The sequence below is a fragment of the Callorhinus ursinus genome, unplaced genomic scaffold, assembly GCF_003265705.2.
Source record: "Callorhinus ursinus isolate GAN/ISIS: 27379988/994484 unplaced genomic scaffold, GSC_fseal_2.0 scaffold83, whole genome shotgun sequence".
NCBI classification, from domain to species: Eukaryota; Metazoa; Chordata; class Mammalia; order Carnivora; family Otariidae; genus Callorhinus; species Callorhinus ursinus.
Window position 1 is genome coordinate 1186412 of NW_027397145.1, and position 12548 is coordinate 1198959.

Here is a 12548-nt window from a genome sequence, read left to right on the forward strand (position 1 = left end):
TTTTATTTTTTTTTTAAAGATTATTTATTTATTTATTTGAGAGAGAGAGAATGAGAGATAGAGAGCACAAGAGGGAAGAGTGTCAGAGGGAGAAGCAGACTCCCTGCCAAGCAGGGAGCCCGATGTGGGACTCGATCCCGGGACTCCGGGATCATGACCTGAGCCGAAGGCAGTTGCTTAACCAACTGAGCCACCCAGGTGCCCAGTGGCCAGTTTTATTAAAAAAAAATTTTGCGTGATTTATTTTTCACCAGTCTGTTCTGGCATGCTTCGAATGATATCAGAATCACCTGGATCAATGATAGCCAGTGTGCATACTCTGTAGTATTTCCCACATGCTGTGCCCAATTCAATATTATTGCCACTGTAGTGATGGACACCAGTTTTGGCCAATATGGCATAGTATTCTATTTCAGATTTCCTCAAGGCTGGGCAGTTGTTGGCGAGGATGACCAGTTTCGCTTTGCCATGTCTGATCATTTTCAGAGTCTGCTTGTACCCCAGCACGTACTTTCCACTTTTCATAACAAGCTGGAGCCTGGAGTTGATCAACTCCAGCGACTTTTTTGTCTTCTTTGTGGCCACCATCTTCCTGCCTTAGATGCGGGACGGCCCCAACCTAAAACCAGCCACCAAAAATCCAGCCACATTTTTTTTTAAAAAAGATTTTTTTTGTTTTTTTTAAAGATTTTATTTATTTGAGAGAGAGAGCACATGAGAGGGGGGAGGGTCAGAGGGAAAAGCAGACTCCCTGCTGAGCAGGGAGCCCAATGTGGGGCTCAACGTGGGGCTCGATCCAGGGTCTCCAGGATCATGACCTGAGTTGAAGGCAGTCACTTAACCAGCTGAGCCACCCAGGTGCCCTAAAGGTTTTATTTTTGAACAATTTCTACACCCAACATGGGGCTCCAACTCACAACTTCAAGACTGAGTTGCATGCTCTACCGACTAAGCCAGTCAGGGGCCCCTCAGCCACGACTTTTAAAAATGTGTTCCTCTAGTTTTTTGTTTATATTTTTGGCTAGGATCCCATAAATTTTAATTTAATGCCCCCAGAATATTTTGTTTCCTTTAAAAAATTTGTCAAAGCATACAAATCTTATCACATTTATAACATCAAAGTTAAGATGATAAATATCCAACACTTTTTACAACAGTGCCTTTACCCTAGTTATTTTAGTGCTTACAAGAAATGAATTAACTGTGCATTTTGTTTTTTTAGAACTTTACAATAATGATGAATTAGTTAGAATCATTGTCCCTATTTTACAGATGAGCAAAGTGAGGAACACAGAAGCTATTTTGTCTCAAGTCTCATCCAATAAGAGATAGAGCTGAGATGCAAATACAGGCAGTTGGATCCAGAATCTATGTTCTTTTTTTTTTTTAATATAGATTTTATTTATTTATTTGAGAGAGAGAGAGAACAGAGGGAGAGTGAGAGGGAGAAGCAGACTCCCCACCAAGCAGAGAGCCCGATGCAGGGCTCAATCCCAGGACCCTGAGATCATGACCTGAGCTGAAGGCAGACGCTTAACTGACTGAGCCACCCTGGCACCCCCAGAATCTATGTTCTTTACCAGGGAACTATGTTGCCTCTTGTCTAAAGTTATAAAGAAAAGATCAAATATAACTTAGGATAAAAAAGAATTTTCATACAGCAAATTTTTTCTTTCTAGCTACCCAAATTATTTCTAGCTACTTAACATACTTTTCTACATAACTCAATCTACAATGTATACAAATTTAGCTCTTTTCTGTTTTTTTTCAAACATAGTATTTTTCACAATACTTGTAATGATCATTATTCTTTTATTCTTTTATTTTTTTTAAAGATTTTATTTATTTATTCATGAGAGACAGAGAGAGAGAGAGAGGCAGAGGGAGAAGCAGGCTCCCAAGGAGCAGGGAGCCCGATGCGGGACTCGATCCCAGGACCCCGGGATCATGACCCGAGCCGAAGGCAGACGCTTAACCATCTGAGCCACCCAGGAGCCGATCATTATTCTTTTAAATGTGTGTCCTAGAATTGATTTATTTCTTCCTCTACTGCTGGACCTGTAATTTCTAATTTTCAGAAATAATACTGTCACAAATGTATTTCCACACAAAACTTTTTTTTTTTAAAGATTTTATTTATTTGAGAGAGAGAGAGCACAAGCAGTAGGAGGAGGAGAGGGAGAAGCAGACTCCCCACTGATCAGCGAGCCTGATGCGGGCAAGACACAAAACTTTTTTTTAAAATTTGAGGCTGTCTTCTTAGTACAAATGAATGAAACGAGAATTACTGGATCAAAGGGAAGTAATAATTAAATCTCTTATCTTGAAATACATACTGACTGGGCTATACAAATCTATACTTCTATCTGTAGTATGTAAGCACCCACTTCAATGTACTTCACCAGCATTTGCTTTTCTTTTTACAAGATCTTTGTTATTGGGGCGCCTGAGTGGCTCAGTCGTTAAGTGTCTGCCTTCGGCTCAGGATCGAGTCCCACATCGGGCTCCCTCCTCAGCGGGAAGCCTGCTCTCCCTCTCCCACTTCCCCTGCTTGTGTTCCTGCTCTTGCTATCTCTCTCTCTGTCAAAAAAATAAATAAAATCTTTAAAAAAAAAAGATCTTTGTTATTTAAAAAGGTGAAAAATGGGAATTTTTGAAAAAGAAAATTTTTTTTTAAAGATTTTATTTATTTGACAGAGAGAGACACAGCAAGAGAGGGAACACAAGCAGGGGGAGTGGGAGAGGGAGAAGCAGTCTCCCCACCTAGCAGGACCCTGGGATCATGACCTGAGCTGAAGGCAGACACGTAACGACTGAGCCACCCAGGCACTCCGAAAAAGAAATTTTTCATTTCTTTGATTATTTTGCTCCTTTCTGTCTATTCATCTGTTGGGATCTTTTTCTCTTACTGATTTTTATATATGTTCTTCCTATTTTAAACATATTAGCCCCTTTATCTCATTTGCAGCCTACTTCTTGCATTTGTATTTTGACAATTTTTACCTCACTTGTGATTTCATTTGGATATAATGTTGAGGGGCTGTATAATTTCAAATCAGCATATAAGAAAATGTTTGTTAACCACTCAGTTCATGGACATAAAAAAATCCCCAACCTACTCATATAATTAGGTTTTATTTAGAACTATTGGATATTTCATCACAAAATTAGTAACTAATTTTTAATACACATTTTCAAACACACAGGACTATATACCACAAAGATTAAGATGATCAAATAAAATTTTTTTATTAAACTGGTCACCTTAGAGAATGAATCTGTTTCTGATAAAAACCTCAAGACAAGAGCTGGTAAAACCTTACAGAGTTTGAATATGAATTTACCTATACCTTGTTCTTCAAGAACCTAAAGTCTGTATCTATACCACAAGCATTCCTCTAAAAGGGCTATTATTTCCTCTTATGGAACAGTATCTATGCTTACCACTTACAGATCTCAAGGCTGGAAGAGGCATTAATTTCTTCTACTTTAACTTTGCTCTAGAAGAAATTCATACCAAGTGGCCATTTTCCAACCTATGCCTGAACAGAATAACGGACAGAGCTGTCAAGACACCAGAATACCTATGCCTGGAAATCCAATTCCCTCCAGTGGTCTCGAGGTCTACTCAAAAAAATAACAGGGACCACTACCTCCTTTTAAAAGGAATATGAATAATCATTTCAAAAAATAAGTAACCTTTAAAAGACAAAAAACAGGGACACCTGGGTGGCTCAGTTGGTTGAGTGTCCAACTGCTGATTTTAGCTCAGGTCATGATCTTAGGGTCGTAAGATCAAGCCCAGCGTAGGACTCCATGCTCATCGCAAATCTGCTTGAGATTCTCTCTCTCTCTCTCTCTGCCTCTCTCCCTCTACTCCTCCCCCTGATCATGCACACATTCTCTCTCTAATAAATAAATAAATCTTTAAAAACAAGTAAGTAAAAAATAAAAGACAAAAAACACTGCTGCTTTATCTTAATATCAGATACCCATTCCATTACCTTTTGAAATAGTTAGTGCTGGAGACCACTGTGACCGGAGAATATCAAGACAAATGCTGCCATTACTGTTAATATTTGGATGATAAATTCTTGTTGTAAATGCAACCTATAGAAAAAAGAAAAACTTCTTGTGAAATGGTTTATTAATATCATAGGAAGTACATCAAAAAAACAAGTGCCATATCCCAATTACCTTAGGTGGCTTGAAGGGGTAATCTGTTGGGAAATGAATTGTCAAGAAAAATACTCCACCCTGATAGGGACTGTCATTCTGTTGATAACAAGAAAAGTGGGATTAAAATGAGTGAATTACATAAACATTTATTCTGAAATCAATCTGAATACTTACTGGCCCCATTATTGTAGCTTGCCAATGGAACACTGAAAAAGAACAAAAAATCACCATGAAGCAATATCTCCAATGTACCTACACCATAATGACATATCATTCCCTGTCTAACCCAGTTCATTTATAAGCAATATGATAAGTCCTGGGCAAGATGAGGAATCTAAATCAAGTTTGAGTCTGAAGAGAGAAAAGAAAATGACTAGTATAGTCTAGAACACTGATAAGGTACTCAACGAGAAAGTATTTGGGCTAGAACACCATGAAAATTTGTATCAGGGAGACAAAATTCTTGACAAGGCCCAAGGTTTCACTTTTTTTTTTTTTAAAGATTTTATTTATTTATTTGAGAGAGAGAGAGCAGAAGCAGGGGGAGCGGCAGGCAGGGGAGAGGGAGAAGCAGGCTCCCCGATGTGGGGCTCGATCCCAGGACCCTGGGATCATGACCTGAGCCGAAGGCAGACGCTTAACGACTGAGCCACCCAGGCGTCCCTCAAGGTTTCACTTTTAAACAGGCATTTCTTACCTCTAAGGGTAAAAAAGAACCAAAAGATTCAACTCTTTAACTTGTTATGTCATTTCCCTAACACATTAATATATAATATACTCCTTTTATAATACTGGTATAGAGGATGACTGTAAAGTCAAAGTAGATAATACTCAAATTAGGAAAGACTCGTTTTTACAGCAAGAAAAAACTTGAGAGCACTCATGTATTGGTCTTTAGAATTACTAGTCCCTCACTACACTAATAGATGAAAGATCAATAATTATCTCTTTTTAAAATGATCTAGAATCTACAACATCAACAAAGCAGAGAAAGACAAACTAAACTAAAACCACATTAAGATGGAATTTAATTAACAAAAGCACTTGAAGACCTACCATTAAAATCTTAATTAAATATTCTGCTACACAGGTCAAATATAAGAATACCTACTGGAATCACTGACTTAGGTCTCTCTCTCGAGCTCTCCTACACTCCTAGAACTCCTTGTGGAAGTATAAAAAAGAAGGTAGTGGGAGAATATCTAATCCTGACTCAAATTCTAATGGTTTGGTAAATAGTTCCAAAAATCACTACAGATTATGGGGTGTCTGGGTGGCTCAGTCGGTTAAGTGTCTGCTTTCAGCTCAGGTCACGATCTCAGGGTCCTGGGATCAAGCCCCACATCATGCTCTCTGCTTCTTCCTCTCCCTCTGCTGCTCTCCCTGCTCATGATCTCCCTGTTCGTGATTTCCTGCTTGTGCTCCCTTGCTCGTGCTCTCTCTCAAATAAATAAAATCTTTTAAATTAAAAAAAAAAAATCACTACAGATTAAAAAAAAAAAATCACTACAGGTTCCAAGTAGAAATAACTCTCCAGAAATAGTTACTGGGCAAAATATGTGGCCATAAGCATAAAATATTGTTGTATTTTATATGAACAACTATATCTCAAAAACCTTTCATTTAAGGATCAATCTTAGCAGCTGTTAGAAATAAAAAATGGTAATGAATTACAAAGTTTTGTTAGTTCCAAAACCAGCAAAAACAAACAAACGAAAACTCCACCCTGGTTTGACGATGAAAACCAAATTACAGAAACTAAAAGCTACAACTTCTTTTATGAGAGTTTAAATGTGAAGTTCACAGCTCAATGATTACTCTTTAGGATACTCAAAGACGAAGCTTTAAGCCTAAAAGGGAACAAGAATATTTGTTATAGTTTGAGACTGGATCTCAGGAGAACTACATTTGAATTCAAGTACAGATCTCCAGAGAGATTCACCAAAATTTCAAAACAAAAGAAAATGAAGCAGATTGTATGACCAATAAATCTTTGGCTTACTTTTCCTTTCAGGGCCTATACTTTCTCCTGCTTACCAGATCCTTCACAGAAAAATGGGAAAAAATATAATGGTACATTAAAATCTGGATATTTAAAAATAAAGCACTGTATTACGAAGTTCATTATTCTTCCTTCTTTATTTTTAAAGTAATCTCTACGCCCAATGTGGGGCTAAAAGTCACAACCCTGAGATCAAGAGTTGCATACTCTACCATGTGAGCGAGCCAGGTGCCCCTATATTATTTTAAATATAAAATAAGGACTACCTTCTCACACTAAATATCAATAATGTGCTGAAGGATCTGAGAGCTAGAAGAGTCAAAAGGAGCTCAAAAAGTTTCGTTGTAACCAACAGTTTCTCTTTTCTGAAGATTAAATTCTGCCTCCTTATAATATTTAGCTACCCAATTACACTCTGTTTTATCCTTAAACAATTCATCAGAAGACCTTATCAAGACTTTTTGACAGTAATTTATCTCAACTGTTCTCAAACACTCCCTAAAGTTTTCAGTATTATATCAGCAAAGACTATCTAGATGACCAAGTGTAAGGAAGTTATACTGTTCCTAAGGAGGAGATTTTTCTTATTCTCTTAGAAGGTAGGTGAATCAAGACACTTAAATAGAAAGGCTAGGAGTTAAAGGAGAGCTATTATTTTTTAAATAGCCATAGAAAGATAATCCATATACCACAGAATTCACCCACTGAAAAGTGTACAATTCAGTGGTGTTCAGAACATTCACAGAGTTGGGCAACCATCACAATTAATTTTAGAAATTTTCATCATCCCCAAAGGAAACCCCATATCCATATGCAGTTACTCCACATTCCCCCCAAATCTCTAGTTCTATGCAACCATTATCTATTTTCTGTCTCTATGAATTTATTCTGGATATTTCATATAATGGAACCATACAATATGTGGCCTTTTATATCTGGCTTCTCTCACTGGGCATGTTTTTAAGGCCCATCAATGTTGTAGTATATATCAGTACTCCCCTTTTTATTGACATATAATATACCACTGTATGGACATACAGTCTATTTATCCCTTCATCAGATGGTGGACATCTGGATTATTTCCACATTTTGGCTATTACAGCTGCTGCTTCTATGAACACTAGTGCACAAGTTTTTGTGTGGACATGTTTTCATTTTTCTTGGATATATACCTACGAGTGAACTCACTGGGTCATATGGTAACTCTGTTTAACTTTTTGAGGACCACTTGCTTTTTTGAACTGGTTGTACCATTTTACATTACTATTAGCAATGTAGGAAGGTTCCAATTTCTCCACAACCTCATCAACATTTATTATCTGACCTTTTGATTCTAGCCATCCTAGAAGGCATAAAGTGCTATTTCATCACAGATGTGATTTGCATTTCCCTGATGACTAATGATACCGAGCATCTTTTCCATGTGCTTATTGGCCAATTGCACATCCTCTTTAGCAGATCCTTTGCTTATTAAAAACAATAATGGATTATTTATCTCTATATTGTTGAGTTACAAAGAGTTTTTAAAATGTTTTGAATAAATTTCCTTATCAGAGAGATGACTTGCACAAATTTTCTCTCATCCTGTTGTCTCTTCACTTTCTTGATGGTATCATTTGCAGCATCTAAATTAAATTTCATTAAAATGTAAAATTTACCTATTTTTTCTTTTCATTGCTTATGCTTTGGGGGAGTTTTATTTAATTCTCAAGGATAGTAACTTTTCTGAGAAAGGAATGTGATAACAACAACTATGCAAAGCAAAGGCCAATTATTCAGCACACTGAAGAGAACTTCAAAAATGAATTCTATGCCCCAGACTTCAAACACTTCTAATGAAAGATCAGCCACTCTCAACTTTGAGGAATGTACCGGAAATAAAACCACTTTTTCAACTGAAAGACCACAATGATGCAGGTGGACTGTATGATACCATAAATGACAAAACTAAAATCAGAAAACTTGAGAATGAGGGGCACCTGGGTGGCTCAGTCAGTTAAGCATCTGCCTTCAGCTCAGGTCATAATTTCAGGGTCTTGGAAAGGAGCCCTACATCAGGCTCTATGCCCAGTGGGGAGTCTGTTTCTCCCTCTCCCTCTGCCCTTCCTGCTCGTGTGTTCATGTTCTCTCTTTTTCAAATGAATAAATAAAATACTTTTTAAATTTTTTAAAATTTTATTTATTTGAAAGATAGAGAGAGCACAAGCAGGGGGAGCAGGAGAGGGAGAAGCAGGCTTCCTGCTGAGCAGGGAGCCCGACGTGGGGCTCTATCCCAGCACCCTGGGATCATGATGCAAGCCAAAGGCAGACAACTGAGCCACCCAGGTGCCCCAAATAAAATCTTAAAAAAAAAAGAAAAGAGGGCGCCTGGGTGGTTCAGATGGTTAGGCGTCTGCCTTCGGCTCAGGTCGTGGTCCCAGGGTCCTGGGATCGAGTCCCGCATCAGGCTTCCTGCTCAGTGCAGGGTCTGCTTCCCCCTCTCCCTCTGCCATTCCCTCTGCTTGTGCTCCTCTCTCTCTCTGTCAAATAAACAAATAAAATCTTAAAAAAAAAAAAAAGAAAACTTGAGAATGAGCCCACTTTGGAAACCACCATGAGCCTCTCTCACTAGATTCTTCTCTAAAATAGTTTACAATTTCTACTTCACTCACCTAAAAGACCTATTGTGAGGCTTAAATGAGATAATGCGTGTTAAATTACCTGGCCTATCCTGTTTGGTATCAAACACTATAGTTACTCATACTGGACAAATATGGATAATGTAAATGGGATTTTTTTTATATGTACTTAGCTTTATAATTTATACCATCTATCTGTTTATATGTAAAGCAATCCCTGTAAAAGGGCCTTGCTTTCTTTTTAAAAAAAAATTTTTATTAAAAAAAATAAAAATTTTATTTAAATTCAATTTAGTTAACATATAGCGTGTTATAATATTTTCCGAGGTAGAATTTAGTGATTCATCAGTTGCATATAACACCAAGCGCTCATTACATCAAGTGCCCTCCTTAATGCCCATCACCCAATTATCCCTTCCCCCAGGCCCCCTCTCCTCCAGCAACCCTCAGTTTGTTTCCTATAGTTAAGAGTCTCTTATAAGTTTGCCTCCCTTTGCTTTTAATCTTATTTTTCCTTCCTGTCCCCTTTGATTCTTAAGTTTGGCAAACCAAAACCAACATTCTTAAGCAAAATCAGGAAAAAATGTTAAACACAAGCTAATATAACCTATTGTCTTAATGTATATACTTCTCTTACAAAATTGTTTCCAAGTATCTTCTTTTTTCCTATTTGCTAAATATTACTTTTTTTGTGAATCAGTTTTGTGTCACAAAGCACAGTCTGGTTCAAATATCCTCCTTTTAAAAGAGGCTAGAATATGGTATAAGGGGAAAAACTGTTGAGACAAAGTTAAACAAAAGGAAAATTATTATCCAACATGTGTGATAAATTATTTTATATAGGATTAAGCAGATAAACTGGACATTAGAAATAAACTACCTGTCTTCACAAGCATGAACCAGTGGAAGGACAAACACCATACACAAACACACACACACTCCACTACCTCCCCCATCATCCTAAGTTATTATTTTACTTAAAGAACAATAGCTAGTTGTAAGTAAAACCTCAAATATTTGACCCCAGGAAAATACCCAGAAGAGTTGAAGGATACGTAGGAAATGGTTAGAACAACTACACAGACAATATCTGGCAAAAAGGGTTCAAAATTAATACTACAGAAGAAGATGGGATACATATAGAACTGCACCTTTCGTGGATAAGTAAGGGTAAACACTGTCTCTTCCTGCAGCATAATTGTTTTTTCACATAAAAAAGAATCTTAAGAGATATATTCATCAGTCCCAGAGTTCCCCAGAGGCAGATGGTTATGCAGTTTTACTCCATCATTCCTTTTAAATACTTACTATCATCTCCAACAGGACCTGCTGAACACTGTGCTGGGGGGTCCCGTGCCAGGTCATTCAATTCCTCAAGAAAACAGAAAGAAAAGAAATATATTCAACACAAATGTAACTTTAACCAATTAATAAAATTTTCACTCATACCAATATTGTCTATCCCACTACTAAAATTTTTTTTAAGGAATACTCCTCCAAAGTCAGAGAGGGATGGATTTGTGAATCTTCAAGTTACAGTATTTTGGGAAAAGGCGAAAGATTTATATAATCTGAAGAGAAACCAGAGTATTTTGGATTCTTCTTTTTGGGGGTGGGGTGGGGGAGAGAGAGAATCTTAAGCAGGCTCCACCCAGCACAGAGCCCAATGCGGAGCTCGATCTCACAACCCTGAGATCATGACCTGAGCCAAAATCAAGAGTCAGACGCTTAAATGACTGAGCTACCCAGGTGCCCCAGTATTTTGGATTCTTGAATGCAAATGTATGTTTAAAAAGTGGGTCATGGGCGCCTGGGTGGCTCAGATGGTTAAGTGTCTGCCTTTGGCTCGGGTCATGATCCCAGGGTCCTGGGATCGAGTCCCGCATCGGGCTCCCTGCTCCTTGGGAGCCTGCTTCTCCCTCTGCTTCTCTCTCTCTCTCTCTCTCTCTCCCCCTCTCCCCCTCTGTCTCTCATGAATAAATAAATAAAATCTTTATAAAAAAAAAAAGTGGGTCATTTTTGCTTTGTTCAGAGTTTAATAAGTAACTGTAAGGAAAGTAAACAGGTATTAAATACTAAAGAGCTATAACAATGGTTTTAGAGTAAAAAAAATTACTAATTTTCAAAAAAGAAGTTGAATTTCAAGGCTAGTTTTTGAACCAGAAAACTATTAGGTTACCCTTAGGACGAGTTCTTGAAGTCATCAATGTTTCAAATGATATGAGACAATCTGACAAGATGCTGGGTATCTTTTCAGCTGATATGGACTACCAGGGTTCCAAAGGTAGTTGAAAAAATTTAAAAAGGGATATATTGAAAAGGCTGGATATATTAAAAAGGCTGAAGTAATAAAGCCCATCACAAAATTTTGTAGTCAGAGACAGATCTACCTGTAGTAATGCTCTACAACCAGACACCAGCTTCTTAGCCATTTTAACATTAAGAGCCCACAAACTTGAAATATGTTATTGGGTGGGAGTTCCTGAAAAAACCACAAGGCAGGAAATCATATTCTATTCCTTTCCCTCTTGGCTTGGTATTGGAGATTAAAACCAAGGGCTAGTTTTAGATTATGGTTTTTTTTAAAGATTTTATTTATTTATTTGACAGAGAGAAAGCACGAGCAGGAGAGAAGGGCAGAAGGAGAAGCAGACACCCTGTCAAGCAGGGAGCCCGATGCAGAACTCGATCCCAGGACTCTGGGATCACGACCGGAGCCGAAGGCAGACACTTAACCAACTGAGCCACCCAGGTGCCCTGGATTATGTTAATTAAAAAAAAATTTTTTTTAAGTAATCTCTATACTCAACATGGGGCTCAAACTCATGACCTCGAGATCAAGAGTTGCATGTTCAACCAACTGAGCCAGACAGGTACCCCAGATTATATTTTTAAATGACAAAAGTAAAAACAATAAAATCTAGTATTTTAAAGGTACAATAGAAAGTATTCAGAGCCCGTGGGGCTCCTGGGTGGCTCAGTCAGACATCTGATTCTTTTTTTTTTTTTTAAATATTTTATTTATTTATTTGACAGAGAGAGACACAGCGAGAGAGGGAACACAAGCAGGGGGAGTGGGAGAGGGAGAAGCAGGCCTCCCGCTGAGGGGAGAGCCCGATGCGGGGCTTGATCCCAGGACCCTGGGACCATGACCTGAGCTGAAGGCAGATGCTTAACAACTGAGCCACCCAGGTGCCCCATAAACTTCCAACTCTTGATCTCAGCTCATGATCTCAGGGTTGTGAGATTGAGCCCCATATCAAGCTCCATGCTGGGCGTGGAGCTTGCTTAAGACTCTCTTTCTCCCTCTGCCCCTTCCAGTCCCCCTCTCCCTCTAAAACAACAGCAACAACAACAAAGCACTATTCAGAGCTCAGAAATAAACTCATGCTTATATGGTCAATTAATCTACGACAAAGGAGGCAAGGATACACAATGAAGAAAAGACAGTCCTCTTCAATAAATGGAAAACTGGGCAGCTACATGCAAAAGAATGAAACTGGACCTCTTTCTTACACCATACATAAAAATAAACTCAAAATGGCTTAAAGACTTAAAAGATTAAGACCAGAAACCACAAAACTCCTAAAAGAAAACATAGGCAGTATACTCCTGGACATCTGTCTTAGCAATAATTTTTGGATCTATATCTTCAGGCAAGGGCAACAAAAACAAAAATAAACAATTGGGACTATATCAAACTTAAAAGCTTTTGCATAGCAAAGGAAACCATCAACAACAAAAAAGGC

General features: G+C 38.1%; 1 protein-coding gene and 1 pseudogene across 1 annotated transcript in view; both read right to left on the reverse strand.

The window, feature by feature from the left end:
- UBE2D2 (ubiquitin conjugating enzyme E2 D2) overlaps window positions 1-12548 on the reverse strand; it is a 59332-nt gene that overhangs the window by 5337 nt on the left and 41447 nt on the right. The window contains exons 2-5 of the mRNA XM_025852180.2: window positions 10108-10171; window positions 4354-4385; window positions 4198-4275; window positions 4005-4110 (exon numbers count right to left, since the gene is read on the reverse strand). Coding sequence (XP_025707965.1) covers window positions 4005-4110; window positions 4198-4275; window positions 4354-4385; window positions 10108-10171 — 280 coding nt within the window. The remainder of the gene's footprint in view (window positions 1-4004; window positions 4111-4197; window positions 4276-4353; window positions 4386-10107; window positions 10172-12548) is intronic.
- Window positions 218-656, reverse strand: LOC112808920 (large ribosomal subunit protein eL30 pseudogene; annotated as a pseudogene).